Here is a 23,529-nt window from a genome sequence, read left to right as displayed (position 1 = left end):
ATCGCTTAACAATCGAAAAGAAGCAGCTTGGAGACGACTTCAGATGAACACCTACCCCAACCCTGTAGCCTATCACTACTACTACCTGGACGATTACCCTAATACATGTAACCATTGTAAGAAAAAAGCGGATCTGTTCCACATTATGTGGTCGTGCCAAGCGGAAAATCACACAAATCACTAAGTAAGCAATACTGAGCAGTGGGAGGCTATGTTGCTCAGCTCCGACCCTGACCTGCAGGCCAAGGTCATCATGAGAGCTGAAGAAGCCGCCCGGGTAGGAGCTTGTGGCTGCCCAACAAGGCCATTCGTCAATACCTTGTTTTCAAATAGTCTTTGCCCACTCACTCACTGTCTCAATATATCGTTTGCGCCTTCGTTGTCGTCTTCCATAGCTGGTTCCGATTCCACTCATCATGCCAGTGTTCCCATGCTGCCCCTCCCACAGCGAAGGCACTGACGGCACTGGCTTACTGTCAGTTGGTGCAGTGATTTCGGTCTCAAATTCGTTAGCTCAATCTATTGCAAAATGAAAACGCGTATAAAGCTGCGCTTGACCCGCCGTGGTTGCTCAGTGGCTATGGTGTTGGGCTGCTGAGCACGAGGTCGCGGGATCAAATCCTGGCCGCAGCAACCACATTTTGATGGCGGCGAAATGCGAAAACACCCGTGTACTTAACTTTAGGTGCACATTAAAGAACCCCAGGTGGTCTAAATTTCCAGAGTCTTCCGCTACGGCGTGCCTCGTAATCAGAAAGTGGTTTTGGCACATAAAACCCCATAATTTAATTTACTTAATAAAGTTGCACTCAAATTTCACATTAGGGACTATACTAATCGTCTGACATATTTTTTAAGGAGGTGCTCGGCTCCCTCTCGGCAGGTCAACTGTAGCAGTGCGGCACCAATTCGATAAGCGCTGGAGGTGATTTTATTACCAGCAGTGTCTTGTGCGGGGCAATCCTAACTCAACAATTTCTCGAATAATGATTTAATCACGATTAATTGGTTGATGTGGCATGAACATCAAGAGAAAGCAGGTATATTGACATACTGCTACATGCATTTCCTCGAGGCGCTGCACAAGGCGGTCACCACCCTTGTTTGACTAGATACATGGCACAGCATACAGTTTCATGAGCCACCCGAGCATGAAGCTACCTGCTCGTTAATTAGTGATGGTTCACCGTGGTTTCCTTGGGTTCGTTTAGTTGTGCACTACGAGTGCTGTGTCATACCAAAGACGTATGCATTTTGTACCCTTCTGTATGTAATAAGGTGTGAAACCATACAATATATTGTTGTAGTGCCTGAGCTTGGCAATGAAGCAAGGCAATTAATGTTCTGCGTAGCAGCTACACTTATTTGTTTTGAGTTAACATCTTTAACCTTTTACCTCCCGAGTTATCTATCGAAAAAACATTTCCAAAATGGCAATTTTTTCTTAATTGCTTGATTGAATGGCCATATTAGATAAAAGCCCAAAATACACTCAGAACAATATATTTATTTGAAGAACACCCATAAAAACTGGTATACTTCAGAGAAAGCTCGCATTTCAAACACAACTTCTGTGGCCAGTGAGAGTTGTGATGAAACCGACTGTCACATAGAATTGCATTGTCATGAAGGAAGGCACTAGTACAGCGCACATCAAACCACCTATCACAGTCCTCACAACGTACATGCATTTCCTTCATTTTATACTTTCGTTTGTCCGTAATATCACTATCATTTTCTCGACTCCGACTTTAGTCTTCTTAGAGTCTGAAGAATTCTCATTGCTTGTCCTTTTTTGGCAGTATTTTTTTGGCCGAAAGCTTCCATCCCTTGTTCCGTCCATTCCACGTCTGTGTGTGTATATACATATACTAGTATGTATGAATATATATATATATATATGTATATACACGTATAAATATATATCATAAGAAGCCAACAAACAAGGACACAAAGGACAACATAGCGGAAATTACTTGTATTAATTCAATTAATGATAAATTAGTGGATATGAAAATGGATGAAAAAGCAACAGGCCGCAGGTGGGGAATGATCCCACGTCTTGGCATTACGCATGCGATGCTCTTGCCAAAAGAGCTACTGCGGCACCATTCTCCCCCCCTCTTTCTGGGGAATTTATGTTTTACTACTAGAACTAACCCTGGGAGTGTTAGCCAGCGCCACTAGTCACAAACTTTAGCGGCGGATGTGGAACGTCCTTTGTCCTGCAGGCGTTATGAGTGCATGAACTTTTTTAGGTGAAACCAACTGGTCAATAAAGCCACACATGCTACCTGAAGGCATCATTGTTGCCGGAGTCGAGACCCTTGTTAATTTATCATTTCTTTAATTCAATTAGTAAGTACAAGTAATTTCTCCTATGTTGTGTTTACACACACACACACACACACACACACACACACACACACACACACACACACACGCACACGCACACGCACACACACACACACACACACATATATGAGTGTGCATGTGTACGCTATACTGGTTGCTGCCCTATGAGTGTGCCCCCACCTTCAATGAAGGGAAACCTTAAGCCCTGCCTGCCATACAAAGTGAACAAACTTTGGATAAAATTGAGAGTCTATGAACATGTTCACACCTGTTTTGAGGACCCATATCAGACGTCACAAAGCATTTTGCCGTTAAACAAAGGGGACTGATAAGGACTCCTTTGAGGCTACAACTACTACACATATTGAGGGGTTTCATTATTGTTAACTACAGCGTTCACCATATGACAAAACAGTTTCAGGCAGCAAACAGCATGGAATGCATTTCTGCTAAGGCATAACACAGACAAACAAAAACATCAACACGGGCAGTAATTTAGTTCTGAAGCCCATTTCCGAAATATTTCTGCTGTGTCATGTAAGCAAGTGGTGCTGCATGTGGCCACTATCAATTGCACCAAATTTCAGCAGTACAAAATGAGAGAAAGATATAGAGACCGCCACACCAAAGACACTTTGGAAGTACACATAGACGTGCCGCAGGCGAGCGTCAATATTTTGCCGACGCAAAATGGGTCTCGGAGCTATACTTTGCTTGCGTTTCAATTTCATGCCTCGTAGTCGAGGAGACCAATGAGAAGAGGATGCGTCATTTACGTGGGCAAGCAATATGAGGAACTACCGCTCTCTCTTTCTGTCGGCTCTGCCAAGAAGCAGTGCTATTTGCAGCTGCTTTGATTTAATCGTGAGACTGCGGCTATCACGTGACTATTGTGCCGGACGCTGACCAGTGTAATTCAAGCATTTGTGGTCATCACAATGCTGGCACACTTTTCCGATAATGTGGCTGTGCCTTTGGCTTTCTCCTGCCACACAGCGCTCGAACAATGACGAGAAGGGAGGCAAGAGTTTTTCATCAATTGATTTTATTTCTCCTCTACATGACCAGCGGAACACTATACATAATGTATATAGTGTATGCAAGTGTATTTCTTAAAACAGAAATATCAACGCCGTATGAAAGCGCGAGCCATCTCCCCAGATGTCTTCAATATGGATGGAAGGTCAGGAAAAGCGTAATGTACAAAGAACCGTCAGGTTCGCTCCATGCACTCGCCCTTTGCACCACCGCAAATTCACATATTTATAAGCACACACAAAAGCACACCTCTACACATACAAAAACACACATTCGCCACAAGACATGGTATGACGATCTCCACAACACTCACAGACATTCTTAGAAAGAATTAAAAAAAAAAGCAACCTGCTTATACTTGCAACGTTAATCAATATGCAGGCCACGTGACTCTGATGGGAGCTGTCACAGGTGTGTGTGGTCTTTGTCCAGCTACAGCGCTTCTGGTGCACCAAGAACATGGACAGGACTCCACTGAAATAATATGCCTGCTTAGATGCTGCTACTCCTCCCCCCCCCCTTTTTTTTTGCAGTAAGCTAGGTTGTCTTCGACGGACACAAGCTCTTTCGGCTAGCTTGTGAAATCATTGCAAGGGAGAGTCGTCAATCATTGGAGCTCCAAAGTACCAGACGCACAGCAGCAGCAAGCAGTACTGCCACACAGTCCTGCGACAAGCTTTTGTTAAGGACACGGTAGCCTACCTAGTGTTGAATAAAACTTGCAGGTTCATTCGCACAACACAATTTTTACACTGCAGGTCCCGTCACCAAGGCAACACAAGGTCATTATGCAAAGACTGCAATATGTACAGCCGCTTCCTCCAATTCTCTCACTACACTTCCATTACACATGGCACATTCTTGCAATGTTGATGATGGCTTGCAGTCTAAGCAACACTATAGGGATGCAAGAACATGGTTTCGCACCTGCAGCGAAGTAACAAAGTCTTCACAATGCTTTATGCAACAAAATATTGCTAGGTGAATGAACCAAAGCCACGAAAAGGGACTTCTAGTCAAGTTAAATGGCAAACCCAATGACTGGCTGCAAAAATGCTCATGTCACAGTGAGGGCAAGTTTGACTGCCTCTTGTGATCAACTATGGAATATCAACAGTGAAACAAAAGTGCATAATCTATTGCTAGCTGCACCAAGACTGACACTACAAAGAGAACAGCCTAAACAGCATGGTAACTGATACAGTGCAGACCACTTGTAACCTAAACAGTGGGAAGAGAGTCCTGAATATTAGCACTAAATACTCAGTTCAATGTTTGAAGGCTGCAGTGTGTGCTTTAGCAGATGGTGTTGTAAATGGTGAAAGCTTACTTTTGACTGTCTGGGAATTTTCTTAATCTGTACCTAGCTAAATCTAAGCATTCATATGCTTTAGCACTACTGCCTGCAGTGGGGTGCAACAAGTGCACCCAGGATTCACTTTGGCAATGTTGTACTCAACAGCATGTTGCCATAGTAACGGAGCTACTATGGTGAGTATGGAAATTAACACTGCTAATTGCAAACAGTCTTTCTTCTTATATATGGCCGTGAGCAATCTCAAACTCTTGATACTCGCATGTGCTGCAGTATAAAACAGCGATGGTTAAATATGGTGCTGTACAGTGGTTCTGAATGTGAAGTAAGGGCATAAAAAATTCCCCGTAATTTCACAGGGTTGGCAATTGTGTAGTCTTTAGCCCTTTCAGTCACCGTAATTCCATATGCAGATGCAATTTACTTTTGAATGTTCTGAGATAAGAAAAAAAGAATCTTAATGATAGCAGTGAATGTGAACATAGCCCTCCGCTAACCATTAACAATGTCATATGTAACATCAGCGCACAAAGTAATGCAAAACAATAGTATTTTATGCAGTGTACTACCAGGTGTGGCGAAAAGTGCAATGTGTTGCTCTGTATCACTGCTTTTAACTAGTGTTGTTTCTTGTATCAGATTGGCCTTCTACGCAATGACACCCAGGCCACCTTCTAGTAACGATTTTTGAAGTTCTTTTCATGATTTAACACAAAAATTTTAAGAGTTTAATATATGTAATTAATTTTCGCAATTATGACAACTGACCTGACATGGCTTGAATATTTATGCTACAAGTACATAGCTTTTGCTGGAAAGTTCACCCTGTGTTCCCAGAAAAAAATATGTATAGATTTGAAGGCCTTAAAGAAACCTCAATCATAATTTCTGACTGAAGGAAAAAAACAAAACAAATATAATACTAACATATAAAAAGCCCTTCAACAGATGACATAAACACATAACAGTATTCAGCCCGAGGCAGATATGAAGTTTACCGCAGAGAGCAGTGCACATTCGCTGGATAGGGGAGCAGGCAGTGCTGATGTTGCTCAAAGAAATGTCAAGCAGCAATCAGACTACTGAAAATGTGAACAAATGCATTCCCACCACAATACCATGTTCACACAGTATATCTGCAGCGTCTGATGTGTTGTTACCTCACAGACAATGTACGTAACATAAGAAAGACATTGCAGGTGTGAAATGGGATGCATGCATGCAAAGTGAGCAGATATGTTGAAGCAGGTAGGGGAGTTTTCCAAGTTCTGCATCACTTCCAGCAAGTGACAATGCCAAATTTTTTTCCGTTTTGTTATCATCAATGCTGATATTTTATTCTTGTTCATTTTTTAGGTGTGATGCATTTGCTTATGTATGCTTAACACCCGACCTTATTCTTCTTTCTTCTTTATAGTCTCATCTTTCTGCAGGAAAATGACCCAAATTGACAGAAAAAGAAAGTGATGTCTGTGACCCATCATATAATCAATAGCATTGCTTAGATATGCAAGAGAAAGTGAAAAAAAAAAGAAAATGAGGCTCTGAGTTGCATTTTTTTTTTCACTGATGGCTAGGCTTTGGTAATACTAATAGCACTTGCTTATAATGTTCATTGGATTTGGCACCTTCTCTTTAAGTGGTGTCTAAATATTTTAAATTGAAAAGAAGAAATGCTGGTCATGGGAAAAAATAAAACAATATTCAGTGCTGTGCTCCAGGCAGTCAAGTTACAAGTGGTCTCCACTGTAGACACATAGAGCACAGCAGACTTCTACAAACAGCACTGCTGGCTTAAGCTTAACTATTGGACTTGACAACATAACATATGATCAAGCTAACGAAACACAAGAAAATGTAAACTTAGCACTATCAAAGCATTAGAAAAGTTAAAGTGTAAAGGCAAGGGAGGCAATGTGACAGCACATGTATGTCACATCGTCTACTGGTGGCACTGGTTATTTCCAGCAAGTTGCACAAACTTAATATTATTAGCAGGACGTAAATGAGGTCCACGTTATACGCTACGGAGACATTTAGAAAACGGCCCAGTGGGCAGAGAATTGCACAAGTGAAGGCCGAAACCAAAACCTGAACTGGTACTGCCACATACAAGGATGAAGAAAACAACCTTGAGAGGCTGTTACCAAGATTTTAGGAACAGTAAACCATTAACTGATAACTGATTGTCAGAAAGTGTGCAGGTCATAAAAAGCTCAACAGTAATAATACATCAGTCCCTATGTCACGTCAAGATCTGTTAAATATCCATTATATCCATTATAGGCCTGCAGCAAAACAATGTGGAACGAAGTAACCTCGAAGGAATGTGGACTCAGGTTAACTTAATAGTCACGTGCGACTACCAAAATATAAAGAACATGGGCATTTTTCCGAATGGATTGATGTTACCCATTACGATTGCACATATGAAGACTGTCAACTGCAGGCTCAACCACATGGGTATAACATAAGATTTCACATTCTGTCCAAAGCTTAAAGCCATATAAACAGCTGGCACACTCACAATGCTGGAAGATTGTTTAAATTTGGGCCTACCTGCAGATGTCACTTCTACGCACACACAGATGAATAGTGTTTATGTACATATAGATCCAAGGCCAATGTGAAGCATGGATATATTCTATTGTATCAATCTTTTCTTTTTTCTTTTACACAATATAGCTCATCAAAAGCAAGAAGCGACAAGACTGAACAAAAGAACAAAGGCCAAAGAAACAAGCTGTCGTGCCCGATGTATAGTAACTAGCAACCAAAATAAGAGAAAGAGCATCCCAATAACAACTATAAGGCATTACTTGAAGCCTGCAGAGGAAAGTTTGGCAGAGGAATATTCGAGTTAAAGCTTTTATCACACCTGCCAACTCTCTGGAAATTTTCATAAAGTTTACATATTTTAGCCAATCGTACGATTATACAAATGTTGCATCAAGTTTTACAAAAAAGTAATTTTGTTTGTGAACATGTTTGAATGTCGGTCTCCATATCTTCCATTTCAAATGTTCCGACAGTGAGCCTATGCAAGGGGGATACTTGCGTCAAGCAAGTTTATACAAACAAGTTTTCAAAGTAAGCAAGTGAAATTGGCAACTACATCTCTGAAAATGCCACTGTGATAAAAAAAAAAAAGACACTAGAGTTGTTTTATATGCCAAAACCTGATTATGAGGCACACCGCAGTGGAGGACTCTGGATTAATTTCGACCACCTATGTTTTTTATCGTAAACCCAAAGCACCGTACATGGGTGCTTTTGCATTTCACCATCATCGAAATGCAGCCGCTGTAGCCTGGATTCGATCCCGTGACCTCATACTTAGATGTGCAATGCCGTAGCCACCAAGCCACCAAGGTGGGTGATACAGAAAATGTTTGTTGCTTGTCATTACTTGCTGTCGCAGGGTTCTTGCTGCTCTGTGCGCTGCAATAAATCCTTTTTACATCCTTGTTACTAATCTGCATATGTATCCTTGAAGACGTGCTCAGGAAATTTAAAACAAATGCGCGCTATCTACCCTTCCAAGAAGTTAGGTCCCTGTCCGAAAAAAATGGTTTTCCCAAATTTAAGCTGATCAAGATATAAAAAAAAGCAAAGTGCCATACATTATTACATACATAACATTAATCACAATTTTGTCTTAGGCGGATGTGTACAATACATGGAAAGCACACTCTCATGACCAAAGTTTACATGTTGTCTACATTGATGTAGTGTGATTGCTCTGTTCCTCAGACAATGTGCGGTCCTCAATTCTGCCTACTGCTTTTTAAATGTGTAATTTCTTGAGAAATTCACGAGATTAGCTTAGCAAGGATGCTTTTCTACATGCCAGGCTGTCCAGTTTGCAACACATTCAGGGATGCATGATCAATGGAACAGTGCCGATCAGATTTAAATGGTGCACTTTTTCAGCGAGTCTTTCGACATAATGTCTCAGCTGTACTCCCCAAACAGATTGTCGAAGGCAACTTTGATACATGCTTACTTTAGAATCCTTGAATCACATCTGCAGTTCTAAGCCCACATTTAACTTTTCCCTGCACATTTTGCAAAAGTATTGGCTAAGGTTTAGGTAAATGTGGCATTTTAACACATGCTCTCAGATAGCTCATGTGTTTTTGAGTTTTGTAGCCCTTTAATTAGCATGATATGGAATTCATCATATTAAGTTTGCAGAAACATGATGTCATAAGATGCTGTGGCTTCATTAAATTTTGGCTTATTTGTTGCATGAAACCGCAACTGGTCATGCAAAGAGTGCAACTAGCTACCCCCACCAAAAAAAAAGCTTTACTCAAGTGCAATAAAGAAAATACAGTGACCCTACCTAAACTTGGAGTCTGTTAAATTACCCTAATCTTGAGGTTTGTAAATCACTGTGTTTGACTATTTAATTTTTACTTCACGTGCCTAATCAACCAGAAATCACCAAGTCATGGTACTTGATTTTTTATCCTAAAGGAAGTAACAAACTTCCTCAACATGAAGTATGATATTCAAGTTAGGAAACTGCCTAGATTCGTTAATTATGAGTCAGCAGGTTAGTTTCTGTGCTGAAACACTGCGATATGCTTGTTTTTGCGGTTACAACAATCTTGATGGAGTGCCCCCGTATCTCTCATGCCATATTCATAGTCATCTTCAGAAATGTTAGTCTAACAAGCTACACTATTAGCCCAGTGCTAAGACAACAAGTGACATTGGATAACTCTGTCCATACAAGGTGCATGCAAGAAGTTTTCCCTGGAAAATATTCATGAGGCGGTGCATTTTAATACCGCATCCCATGTCCTTCATAAAAAATGCTGCCCCTTTAGCTTCAGGATGAGTGCGAGTTGTGCCATGAATTCCTGACATACATGGCAAATAAGAGACTAAGTATGTGGAATGAATTGATAGAGAAGAACCTGTGCAATGATAATATAATTTTCGGCAACATGATAAGATGAAGAAAAAAAAAAGTTAGAGGTACAGATGTTAGCTGAAATTGTGAATGTATGACTGCATGCCATGGCCATATTTTTTTTCCTCACTGAGACGGAGTTATGTCTCTGAGGTAAAGTTTCTGAGACTATTGTGTTAAACCAAGACTGACACCCACATGTCCACATGCATGACAGTCGGAAGCCACAAAGCCATCCAAAGCTAACATAAATATAAGTTAAAATTTATATAAGAATTATCTTTTTTGGTAAACATGCAACATAACAGGATACAGGAAAAACAAACACACAGCAAATAAGTAGCTCAGGGGTTGCCCAGAAAATTTGGCATTGCCAGGCACAAAATAACGCTGCAAGCCCAGTATAGGTTGTAACCAAGTTTCACCAATGAGCAAGCATTTATTGACTGGCTCGCGGAAATAAGCTTGCAAGCTGCTTTCATCGGTCACTTGATAAGACATACCAGAGGGGTAGAGTAATTTGTGTCTTCTAGCATTGCCAGAGAATGTGGTAAAGTAGTATTTAGTAAAAGGGGCTTCTGCAACAGAAGAACAAAGTGGAAGAGCGACAATATCATGCACTTATTATTATCTGTAAATAGTATTCAGAGAGGGAAGACCTTTTTCGTCAGGACTTATATCACATTGTTCGGTAAGTGTGGCTAATGTAACAGCTGGAAGATGAGACTTGAAACCATCTGCTAATGACTATGGCCCCAAATTGGCCTCCATGTTGTGGAATTGTGTTGAGCCATGTAAGTTAGCAGGTAAATTACATTTGAATTGTGGTTTCTAGATTTAGATAACTGCAGCAACTGTAAAACCAGGGGAAGTGAGGTTAATAATGATCGTATGAAATAAAAATACAACCACGGCAAGGAAAGCATACAGGAAAGTAACTATTCCTTTAACTGAAATGCAGGATTGATACGGAAAAAGGGAAATTAATGTAGGAGAAAAACCAATGCGACGCCAGTGGAAGCCAAACCGACAAGCTCTGCATGATGCATGTGATGCTCTGTGCTGGCTAATGTAGAGCTAAATAATAGCTCCGCAAATAATAGCTCCACTGGGATAGGTTTCAGTACACACACACAACTACCCGAGAAAGTAGACAGCCACTTGTGGTAGCTCAATCGGGAGCATGTGTCATGTGGAGGTTGCGGGTTCGGCTCCCGCCGGCAGCAAGTTGTCTTTTATTTTGTTTTCCATCTGTTTTTCCTTTTAATTCTACATTTCTATGAAATATCCCACTTGACTTCCCCTATGCTTCCTTTGGGGTCAAATGGTTGGAGTAAGTGAAGAGATATTTCTGCTTTAAAATAATTAATTTTGCTTGCTCCTGCGCCACACGATTAAAGCATAGAAACTAACAAAGTGCCACAGAGAAATGTTAATGCAGAAAATGTAGGCAGTGAACAAGTGTACAACAAAACCAATTCAAGGTGCCTTAAAAGCAGTAGATTTCAGCTGGGCAACTTTAGGTCCATGTGCCTCTTCATGGTTAATTTAAACCTCTCGTCAGGGTTTACAGTCACATGTTATAGGCAAAAGTTTTTGTCAAAACAGCACCTGGTGAAGGAAGAACTCTGCCATGGAAATGGGCACTCGTCAAACAAAAAATAAAAGAGAAAACAAAAATTTTAGGATGTGCATACCTCCCGAGTTTATAACGAAGGCTTTCTCAGTGCTCTTCACCATACTTCTTCCTGTATTCAAGCACATTAAACAGAACCACCCTGTCTATCCAATTTTGAACGGCAAGTGCGGTGCTAAAGTTTTCCTCAATTACTGAATGAATATTTTTTTTAAAGAATGGTTACTGTTGAGCAATTCAGTCAGCTTAAAACTGGAGAAGCATTTATAATGCAGACTTGCATTGCTGTATTCTCTAGATCTAGTGCAGTGATCGCTGTTGTAGTCTATATATACAGTCGAATGTAACAAAATTGCATTGACATGAAAATACCTTAGTCAAATTCTATATTTATCAGCTTACACTTTCTCGCAGGAAAATGGTTACTTTATAGCAGAGAAAATCTGAAGCCCAAAGTTCGGTTGCTTAAATTCTGTACTTAAACTGTGCCTCTAATGACACTGCTACAATGTCACAAATTTTGACAAAGTTACGTATGCTTACTCTGGTCTTTTCTGTGCAATATATAAATTGTAAATTAATATCTGGAGTTTTAGATGCCAAAAACTACGAACTGGTAAGCAATTACACTATAGTGGGGGACTATGGATCAATTTTGACCATCTGGGGCTCTTTAACACACACACACAATGCATGGTACAAGAGCCTTTTTGCATTCTGCCATCGAAATGTGGCCGCCGCAGCCAAGATTGGGTTTTCAATGCAATATAAATGATCAGCTAGCCACCACCAGACAATTCCGAAATTCATCATGGTGTGAGGAGGTGGTGCGGGTTTTTCAGACTGGCATGTTCCCACAAGTATTTTGTTTCTATGGTCCTTTCCACCGTGCCAACCTCCTTCCATGGTACAATTGTACAGTGGTGCGCATTTTCATTCTATCAATTTTGAAACACTTTACAGTTATTTGTGTTTCCTTACATTTTACCGCTAGACTACATTTATTGGCCTGCATTATTCAATAAAGCACCAGATATTTTGCCTCCCCATTTTGTTAAAGAAAGAAAGAAACTGTCTATGCACATCTTCCATCGGAGAAGCAAGCTGCTGTGGAGATGCGTATAACTGCTTAACAGCCTAGCGTCAACTAAATATCGAAACAATCCAGGCAATAAAATGAGTGTTAAGTATTGCATTGCAAGACCGACCGAATAATTCTATATCTTGTTGGAGAACTTGAGCAAGAGCAAAGTAGTGCTAAGCATACTATCTTTTCTTAAAGATGACAAAATAAAAACATGAGTCACTGTGTGTTCCACCCTGACATGTGCCAAGTATTGAAAAAGAACCCGATATGCGTTCATGTTCACTTCTCCATATAGCTGTACATGCTTTTCTCAACAAATGCATGGCTATGAGTCATCATGTGTGCATGTCCTTACTATTGCAGCTTGTCTTTGTTACTGCATTCGTTTATTAAATTTACAAATTTTGACTCATTTGCAATTCCACAAGTGTGGTTTGTCAATACAGCTTACTAGTTTGATAATTACCTTTAGTGCTCATGTATTTTAACAATAAAAGCACCAGGGATGTGAAGCTCTTGAAAATTACTGCAGCAGAAATGTGCAATTTTCAGCCCTCAAGCTGGATATCAATGATTCACCAGGCAGGCAAGATTGAGTATGCACAGGCGAAATGCAGAGATGTCTTAAAAGGCCTTTTGTGGTTCACTAACTCTGCTGTGAAAAGCACACTTGGTCACTGCAGACCATTGGGCATGCATTCTAGAAAATTTTCACATTTTGGCCTGTTTGCAGAGCCGAAATAAGATTCTTTGACGAGTACCACAGTTCCTTTACAACAGCAATTTCATTAAAAGCCTACCAACAGTGGAAGCTCAGAAGCAAATCCATTTTTCCATTGTGCAAAGCAGTTTTCAAAAAGTAGTCGAAGGTATGTTATATCTGTGGGACCAAATGAAAAAAAAAAAAAAGGTTATATTTATTGACACCAACCTTTCACATTTTAAATATCCATTATTCCAAAAGTTGATGACATGCAACATGGACCAATTTCTGGTGCAAGTTTTGTATCCTGTTCAGAAAGAAACAGAACAGCACAGATAAAAGCACTTTCATTGAAAAGATTTCATTAAAACAAGACTTAAAAGCTAAACATTTGATAATACACTCGTGCACCTTACCTAACACAGGAGCTTTGTTAAAACAGTATTTCACTTACTGTAAAAGGCCCCCTTTTATTTTCTTTGCAGCACAACCATATCCTTGCAAAACCCTGCAAGTAGTCTTAATAAAGGCCAACTGCAATGAAATAAGCCGTAAAAAAGACATGATGCAGAACTTAGAGCTTTGAGAAAGAGCCCAGTGTCTGAACATGACCTCCGAGATCACGTGGGGTCTGGTCTCGCTGAATATCTCGGGTGCCATGCTGCAAGATTCGCACCATATCCATTAGCCACCACTCGCCCGCATTGTCTGCTTAGGTGCCATTTAAAGGCTGCTAATAAGAAAATTAGACAATTACAAGCTGTGCAGCTTTGCCAAGCCAAGACTGCTTTAATAATGTATAACACTTGTTTATAACCAATTTAGGCTAAGTGAAAGTTAGTTGCAGTTGGCCTTTCCGAACACCTCTTGGGGCCCCCTTTCTATGTGAAAAGCTTGTGAACAAGGGCATACAACGGTTGTTAGAAAGAGTACTCTGAACCAAGTCACCGCCAAACACATATGGCTAGTCATCTAAAGCACGCACGGTTTCTGCAAAGCACAGTAGACGTGTAGCCAAAAGCTCTTGACCACTCACATACCTTGTAACCTATGCTGTGTGTATGCTAAGAAGGCATGCTGGCCTTCTTGTTTTGGGCAACATGGATTCCTTCACAACAGACAAAACATGGAAACACATACATGGCAAGCCAGAATCTATCGACACTTGCTCTGAGTGACGCTCCCGAATGGCTGGGATGTCGCAACTCCCATATACACTATGTATACAGCCTTATAGTACATTGTGAAACAGTTAAAAAAAAATCTTGAGGAAGTACACACATCTCAGACGATGAATGAAGAGAGGATGAAGATAAGACCACCTTCCCACAGCTGTTCCACCCAATGAGTCCGTGATAACTGTTGGCAAGCAGCATATGTAGAATGACAACTTGATAAGGGAGCTTGGTAGAGATGGCCCTTCTGGCTAAGACCCCAGCATTCTTGAAGGAGTGCTAACACATACTTTTCAAGTTGCAAAAAATCTACAACATGCTTCTCACACACAAAAGGATGACACTTGGCAAGTATAAAAGTTAGGAAGCATAAGATATTTTAATTTGTTACTAATGCTAGTCTCGAAATGTCGGACGTGGTGCCATGGATGTTATGGTGACATCATGACACGGAACGAAATCTGGTGATGTTGTATGGCAATAAGGCTAGCTATAATGATGCCACTCATAAAAAAGAGAGACAGAGAGAAAGCCGTAAATGTTCCATCATAAACCTGAATGAATAGAGGCAGGACGTAGCATGCACCCTCGAAAGATTATCAAAGTCTTCTAAAAAAAAGAAAGGGTAAGTAATGGACACCATGTGCATCGGTCATGTGTTGATTTATAATGTCAGAAAAAAGCTCGTGTATCTGTAAGCATTGTTCACTTACCTAGCCTGTTTGTCTTACGTCAGCGCTTTAGCTACTGTGTTTACCCGATTCTAACGCATGGGGGAACATCAGAGTCAAGTAAATTTATTCAGGTAAATTTATACGTGGTGCCCAATTTTTGCAGGCTTAAAGAAAATAAAAGTGTACCTGAATGTAATACCGGTGTCACACGGCCACTCACGATTGCGATCAAGTCCAATTCTGATCGAAATTCTCAACTACAATTGGCCCCCTCTCGTAGCTTAACCCTTTCAGGGTCAATGACGTAAATATACGGCGCCGCGAACAAGTCCCAAATGGTCGATGCTGTATATTTACGGTGCCATCTGTACGTTTAAAAAGCGCACCAGTATCTTAGCTTTTTTTTCCCTGGCATGTGCTACCACTATGCGGGAATACAGGGAATTCTTTTTTTGCCCCACCCTCTCGGTTTTAGTTGCATGGTTTGTTTGCTCCGGCACGTCTATAAACTACCACTTGTGCATTGGCGCGTATGCCGGCGGGCGGCAGTTAGGTTGGGTTTTGTTCCACGGGCGGTTCCGGCTTCTTGTGCTCGCAAAACTGATGGCTATCTCATTACTAATCACTCAAAGGGTGACCACCTATTACTCACTCGTTTATTGCTTACAGGGGTGTGCATACACAAAGGATGCCGCCGTGCATGCATTTCCTTTTTTTTTTGAGACTCGTGAGAACTAATCGCTATGGTTGGCGATAAGATGAAGATTAGCTGAAGTTTGTCCCATGTTTTGCTTTTTTGACGGGCACACAACCACACACTTTTCTTGAGTGTGCTCACCTATGCAGTTCAATTATGCTATGGACATAGGTATTAGGGTAAGAGCAGGAACATTTGAGACTTGCGAAATATTCTCGTGTGCGCATTTTCTAAGCCTTGAACTATATGCATAACAATGCATGAAATTTTTAATTCTTATAAGTTTATTACCTTTTTTATTGTTATTCTTGAATAAACAGTACATATATACTAACACAAAATATTTTTTTTGCACTTTACGGTCACTCTAGAAAAATTATGGTAAATTTTTTTTTAAATAGGTCCCTCTAAAGAATTTAGATCTGCAACAAAACAAATTGATTCTGGGTGGTTGCATATGGCAAAAAAAGAAAATTGACCCTGAAAGGGTTAAGCAAATGAGCTAATTGTGACCAATCATGATCGAAAGTACGCCGTGTGCCATCTGCATAACGTGCCACCAGTTCATCAAAGAAAAACATAGCATGGACCCCACGTTTGCGATGAGAAAAAAATGAGACATAATGAAAACAGCTTGAAGCTAAATATTTCGACAGAATTGCCCGTCTGGTTGGGAAATTGATTAGGACTTGTGACTTACTCCAACTAAATAACTGAATTTTATTAGCCAGACGTTTCGGAGCCCGTTCGGCTCCTTCAGGGGGTTGTTCTTCGGGGGGTGGCGGTGTGCAGCTTTTAAAGGTTCTCTTGTAAAGAAAGGAAGGGGGAGCACAGGAGGTGGGGAGACACTTCACAGACGGGAAGGTGGGGGGAAACAAAAGGGGTGGGGGGTTGTTGACAGCTGCCGTGGTGCTGGGGAGAGTGCCCGCGTGGGTCCCCTTGATGTGAAGCGGGGGGTGGGGGAGGTTACAGGGTCGCGCCGACTTTTTTGTGTTGGTGAAACAAGCGGTAGTCTACCTGGCTGGGCGTCCTTTTCTTCTTTTCGTCACATGTCGCCAAGGCCATGGACATACACCGAGGGTAGGCTGCCCTTCACGCGGTTTATGTTATTCCCCGTATTCTGAATGTGCTATGACTCCAGTAGTAGTCTCTTCAGCGAGTTCGTCTCTGTTTGAAGGATTTCACTTTCCTGGAAAGCAATTTTGTGGTCAGCGTCTTCAGAGTGTTCAGCGACGGCGCTGCGAATACGGTTGAATGCTCCGACGTCGTTCTCGTGTTGTCTGATCCTTTCTTTTAGATTTTTGGTTTCCTTGATGTACGATGCCAGACAGTCGGCACAGCTGATTTTGTAGACGACGCCTTGAGCTTTTTCTTTAGGTGGACAATCTTTTGGTTTAGGGAGGAGGATATTGAAAGTGTTTATCGGTTTGTGTGCCACTTTGAGGCCTTCTTTGTTTAATATTCGGCTGAGCGCTTAGCTGGTACCTCTGATGTACGGGATGGACACTCGCTTCTGGGGTTGGGGAGAAGTCAACGGCTGAAGGTCCCGCAGTTTGCTTCTTATTTTTTGTTGTCTGGTTGTTTTTCGAATGAAGTCATCTGTGTAGCCATTCCTCTTAAGTTCGTTGAGAACCGTTCTTTTTTCTTTCTTTTGATCCGATTCTGATGAGGAATGAGTTTCCACTCGTTTGAATAAAGAATTTACAACAGACGCCTTGTGGTTTGCCGGATGGTTGGATTCGAAATGAAGGTAGCGGCCTGTGTGGGTTGGTTTTCGGTAGACTGTTTTCGGTATTCTAAAATTTTCAGTCTACCGAAAACCAATCCACACGGGCCCGCTACCTTCATTTCCAATCCGATCATCCGGCAAACCACAAGGCGTCTGTTGTAAATTCTTTATTCAAACGAGTGGAAACTCATTCGTCATCAGAATCGGATCAAAAGAAAGAAAAAAGAACGGTTCTCAACGAACTTAAGAGGAATGGCTACACAGATGACTTCATTCGAAAAACAACCAGACAACAAAAAATAAGAAGCAAACTGCGGGACCTTCAGCCATTGACTTCTCCCCAACCCCAGAAGCGAGTGTCCATCCCGTATGTCAGAGGTACCAGCGAAGCGCTCAGCCGAATATTAAAAAAAGAAGGCCTCAAAGTGGCACACAAACCAATAAACGCTTTCAATATCCTCCTCCCTAAACCAAAAGATCGTCCACCTAAAGAAAAAGCTCAAGGCGTCGTCTACAAAATCAGCTGTGCTGACTGCCCGGCATCGTACATCGGGGAAACCAAAAATCTAAAGGAAAGGATCAGACAACACGAGAACGACGTCAGAACATTCAACCGTATTCGCAGCGCCTTCGCTGAACACTCTGAAGACGCTGACCACAAAATTGCTTTCCAGGAAAGTGAAATCCTTCAAACAGAGACGAACTCGCTGAAGAGACTACTACTGGAGTCATAGCACATTCAGAATACGGGGAATAACATAAACCGCGTGAAGGGCAGCCTACCCTCGGTGTATGTCCATGGCCTTGGCGACATGTGACGAAAAGAAGAAAAGGACGCCCAGCCAGGTAGACTACCGCTTGTTTCACCAACACAAAAAAGTCGGCGCGACCCTGTAACCTCCCCCACCCCCCGCTTCACATCAAGGGGACCCACGCGGGCACTCTCCCCAGCACCGGTCATCCCAGCACCACGGCAGCCGTCAACAACCTCCCACCCTTTTTGTTTCCCCCCCCCCACCTTCCCCTCTGTGAAGCGTCTCCCCACCTCCCATGCTCCCCCTTCCTTTCTTTACAAGAGAACCTTTAAAAGCTGCACCCCCCCCCCCCCCCCCCGAAGAACAACCTTCTGAAGAAGGAGCCGAACAGGCTCTGAAACATCTGGCTAATAAAATTCAGTTATTTGGCTGGAGTCAGTCTCAAGTCCTAATGAAAACAGTGCATGGTCGTTGTCATTCGCGAGTATTTGGCCACAGATATCAAGCACACGGGGGCGGTATTCTCGAGCGATCACTTTAGATACTGCTATCACTTTCACGAGACCCTGCATCAAACTTGTTGAAGTGTGCAGCAGACTGCGTTCCTGGCATTGTGTGCATAGAGTGAACTTGGTACGGTGCCAGAAACACCAGTGGCTGATTATGTCAATGCATTTGGTGCCGAGTTGTGTGAAATTTCACGAAAAAGATAGTAGTGTCTCCGACGGCTGAGAACACTGCTCTGGATGGTAGTCGAGCACAAAATGAACCAACAGCAACCTTTGCAAAGGCATGCTATGTAGCCATTTTGTAATGGCAATGACGCTGCACCCAACAGCTCTGGCAGTAGGCTGTTGTCAATGCTGCAAATGCTGTTTTAGTTTTGTATGTGATTGTAATGTGCAGGCAACTTTTGGGCACGTTTTCTCGGAAAGAAACGTATGCGTTAGATTCAGGTAAATATCGTACTCATGTTTGTTTTTGTTCTTTAATTCACCACATTATTGACCACATGTTCCATTCTCCCTTTTTTGCTTATCGCATGAAGCTACATAACTGTACACTCTTTGAGCCCTCAGTTGAGAGTAGTACATGTGTCCCACTACATGTTTGTTGCCCTTTTTGAGCAAAGAATGTCACGATATTTACTCTCCTCACCGATCTTTGCTAGTTCAGTACAAGGCACAGCTTTGTTCGCCCTAAAATTTCACAAGCAGGTGGCACTTCGTGGCGCATTTTGTTTAAGTGCCATATCTGGGCGAAAGTGTTTTGCTGCTTTTTGTCTAGGATAATGCAGACGTACAAGTACCCTGTGGTGATGCCAGACAAACCAAATGCCAGTTTTCTAGTCAGAGTTTTCTAGTCAGAACAAGCACTGCTCTAATTCATATCCAGGAAGGTGACATTGTTCGGCATTATGTCCTTTGCACAGCGAGCACACTGCCCTTTAAGGAGAGACAGTGTCACCTTGCTATTCTCTGAGAAAATCTGCATTTTTGTCTGGCATTAGTATTGCAGACGATATGTACTTCTCATTTATTGATAACAAAATTGGCAAATACTGCACCAAGCCATGGTGCACTGTGTGAAATTTGATTGCAAATGAGGGGTATAGCCAGAACTGCCCTCTATACCACACTTCCTCATCACTGCTACATTTAGTCGCATTAACACAGCATGGCATGGAGAGGTATAGCACAGCTGGCATGGAATCCGTGCTGCTACGCTATCCATGGCATGGCGAAGGATGGTGAAGATCACTGCTTTGGGCCAACTGCTAGCCCCAGTGATTGACAGGATGCAGGAACGGGAACAGCCACTGTGATAGCTGCGGCCCGCAGTGGAAGAGCTTATGTACATGCAGGCGAACAGTAGCCTTTTGGCTTATCATTCGCTATCCTCGCTGTCAATGATGTCTTTTAACCTTGAGAAGACCTTGCGCGATTCGTCGACCACCTCCTGGGGTTCTTCGGGTGTGGCACTTGGGACTGTGGAGACGGCTGCACTCCGAGTTGTTCGCTTCGTTGCACCATCTGTGATGCAAATGCGAGAGGGGTTGGAGCGTGGCAGAAGGTGGGGCGCCAGGTTTTACTTAAGAAGACAAGGACAGCACTTCAGGCACAGTAAATGAAGTGCTGATTTCGTATGGAAGACTCACTCACATTTATTTTACTTTGATAATGACTTGTCATATGCTCTAGCATACTATAGGTACTCATATTGGCTTCTGTTTAACTTAAGTAATACACCAAGTAATTCATGTGACTTGACAAATCGAAGTCCCTTTCATGATTGATTTGTTAAATGAAGAGTTACTGCACTTTTTTAGGGTTACAATGCAGTACTTTACTTAATGGAAATAGTACCAGGCAGCTTATTACCATGCATCTCACATGACACAAGGTATACCAGCATAGGTATACCATGAACGAATTCTAGGTTTCTAAGTGCCAAAACCACAATTTCATTATGAGGAATGCTGTAGTGGGAGGCTCCGGGTCAATTTTGACCACCAGGGAATCTTTAACGTGCCCTCAATGTGTGAGACACGGGCGTTTTTGTATTTTGCCCTCATTGAAATGCAGCTGCTGCGGCCGGGATTTGATCCCGCAACCTCGTGCTCAGCAGCACAACACCATAGCTGCTAAGCCACCACGGCATGTCACAGAAATATGTAGAAGAAATATGTTTTGTGTCATGAAAAAAATGTGCTTCAGACGCTTTTTTTCAACAATCTGCAGCCAGCCAGAGGTGACAAAAGACAAGGCACTTTCATATCAGTGGCAAACTACATACTACCACCCCAAGCAACTTGCATGTATGAAATATGAATGCCTTGACAAGCCCAGAAATTACCTTGCAATCACACATTTCAGATGTGGCAAGAGTCCAACAATATAACAGTCCAATAAATTTTCCCTTGAGCTCTCGTACTGCAATAAGCAGTAACATTGTAAATTGGAAATCTTAGTTCTAACATATAATTGCCACTTTTAAATTTTTTCTCTCTTGCTACACATTAGCTTTTTTTCGTTACTCTAGACTATTTTCCCCCCTCATTACTCCCATAGCTAACAACACTTACGGTTTTATAACGAAATACCCAATTTTTGGAGCTTGCTTACAAGAGCACAATATTTAGAGCTTGGTTAACGGTTTAATATATTTAATTTGTGCCCAGTTTACGGAGGAGAACTGATTTCAAAAGAATATGCATACAATAACTGACAAATTTTTCAGGGCATTCTTTTGAATCCGCATGATTACTTGCATGTATTCGCAGCATGGCCAACTGCTCCACAGAAGCAACATATGAAGGCAACTGAAGTTTTGGCCCACGATGAATATTTTGTGAACATAACGAATATTTCTGCTTGTATGTGGCGTAGATCATTCTAGCTGCAACTACACTGCAGAGTGCCTGTTCAAAGTGCCCCTTCAGTGCAAAGTCTTAGTAATTAAAAGAGACAACATCTTGTGTAATAAGCCAATTTTTAGTACATCTCATCAAATTTAGGATTTTTTGGCTTCGGCTAGTATTTTTCAAATGTTACGGTTGGCAAGTCTGCACTCTTATTTCAAGGTAGCAGCTACCTCTGCAGCTTTGCCCTGCAGTTCTAGTAAGAACATTCTCTATTTCCTTCCTAGCTTGAAAACAGCTACACCAGCTCTCACGCACCTGAATGTTGAGGCGATGTGGAAGATGCTGAAAAACAGAATGATCACCAAGAACAGCATGAGCGCACAGAAGTTACAGTCGCACGCTACCTGACAAAGCAAAAACTGTTTTTGTTGTGCTATGTTTCAAAGAGAGCTAACCATAGGTAGTTATATGTGTTGAATAAGTAATATCTCCTTAGTGGCTCTCTTCATTCAATGGTGTTCTCTTGGCCTTTCTTACCATTTGTTTTTCTTTATGATGCCTTATTCTTCTCACAGGAAAAAAAAAAAACTTCTGTGCATAAAAGAAGGTTAAAAGCATCCCTAAATTTAAACAATAAACATAATTTTTCTCTGCCTCTTACCTCAGCAGAAAAATATTTGTCACTATCAGAGAAAATTGTAATTGAAAGCCAAACCTCCCTTCCCCAACTCGGGACTTTCCCAAAGTGCGGCACAGGTAAAGTTAACTGTCCAAAGTCACAGATTTCTTAATTGTTTTATCAATGTGAGTTTCTTTTTTTTCCACAAGCCTACAAAGCTTGTCATGTTGAACAGTACTTTTGAATGCAGTGTGGAACTTTGGTTTTAACAATGAACAATTAGCCATGGCAAACCAGTTCTGCAAAAGCCCACCAGGTGGACAAAGATTCCTGAAAGGGAAAATTGTCATATTATTGACTGTAGCAAAAAGCTTAATTCGGCCTCACTCTGCGATCTGCTAGCCTCCTGGTCAGCTCAGATGGTAGAATGACCACCAGGGAAAGGCACTGTTCTGAAGTTCCATCCGCAGACAAGGTCAATTTTTCTTAAAACGTGAAGCTTTCTTTCTGAGAAACCCTCTTGTAGCTTTGTGCTACAGTCACATTGATGACAATTTTCCCTTTTATAAACAATTGCTAGTCAAATCAATTGTTTCACTAACCTCACTAACCTCTCTCAGTAGGTGGAATTACTCATTTCCCCCCTTTTCACTGCTCTTGCCCCCCCCCCCCCCGTGATTTGGTAGAAGTGATATTTAGCTTTACTTAATATCTTCCATCAGTTTCCGACAAAAGGTCTTTTGCCAGGAAAACAGTGCTTGTGAGTTGCAATGTAAAGTCTTTGCATGTAAGAATGTACACAAATTATGAAAAATTTGCAAGTTACTACAGCTGTTGCTATGACATAACACATAGTCTATGAGTAACACAGAGCCTATGAGTATGAGTAAAGAAGCTTTGATACCTTGTGAGTTCTCAACAATGTTGCTTTTGTCGAGACTCCGAATTTCGTTCTCTTCTTCGCGCTTTTGCCTCAGCTCTCTGCAGTTCTTCAATGTTGCGTTGCCTTAAATGAAAGAACAGTAATCATTATTTCAGCATAATGTGTGCAAAGTGTAAAAAGTGAAACTAGCGCCACAAGTGTGTCTACAGCACACACACTTGCAACACTACACTGCCTGCCACTTCTGTCAATGACGGCAACTACACTGTCAATGAAGAAAGCCCATCCTCACTTGAAACACTATTTTACAGCTTTACATGGCAGTACTTTTTCGTGCCTTCAATGGTAATCAGTTCTTCTTGGATACATGTGCTTTTTAACATGCCACATCATTGTGTTCTCAATATTACCTTTTTGATGAAAGTGTTTGAGAAAAAGAGAAAAGAGGAGAAAGTCTCTAGTTCAGCTTACATAATACCCAACTACAGTAGAATGTCATGAAGTTGTACTTCAAGGCACCAGTAATGTTTGTTCCATTTGTCAGGAGTTATGCCTATCCCAAGAATGTGTGATGC

At 41.6% G+C, this 23,529-nt stretch overlaps 1 protein-coding gene across 6 annotated transcripts in view; it reads right to left on the bottom strand.

The window, feature by feature from the left end:
- Positions 1–3,905: 3,905 nt before the first annotated feature.
- Positions 3,906–23,529, bottom strand: part of LOC142571942 (uncharacterized) — a 37,463-nt gene continuing 17,839 nt past the window's right edge. For 2 of the 6 annotated variants that reach the window (XM_075680680.1, XM_075680684.1), the window contains 4 exons: positions 22,976–23,077; positions 21,768–21,794; positions 20,013–20,121; positions 3,906–13,365 (listed from right to left, as the gene is read on the bottom strand). In XM_075680680.1, coding sequence (XP_075536795.1) covers positions 13,308–13,365; positions 20,013–20,121; positions 21,768–21,794; positions 22,976–23,077 — 296 coding nt within the window. In that variant the 3' untranslated portion in view covers positions 3,906–13,307. Of the gene's footprint in view, positions 13,366–18,465; positions 20,122–21,767; positions 21,795–22,975; positions 23,078–23,529 lie in introns of those variants that run through there. The other 4 variants (XM_075680682.1, XM_075680685.1, XM_075680681.1 and 1 more) reach the window with 3 other exon arrangements.

Source organism: Dermacentor variabilis, chromosome 2 (assembly GCF_050947875.1).
Source record: "Dermacentor variabilis isolate Ectoservices chromosome 2, ASM5094787v1, whole genome shotgun sequence".
Taxonomy (NCBI): domain Eukaryota; kingdom Metazoa; phylum Arthropoda; class Arachnida; order Ixodida; family Ixodidae; genus Dermacentor; species Dermacentor variabilis.
The sequence above is the reverse complement of the archived record's forward strand: the minus strand, read 5'-3'. Positions and strand labels throughout refer to the sequence as shown.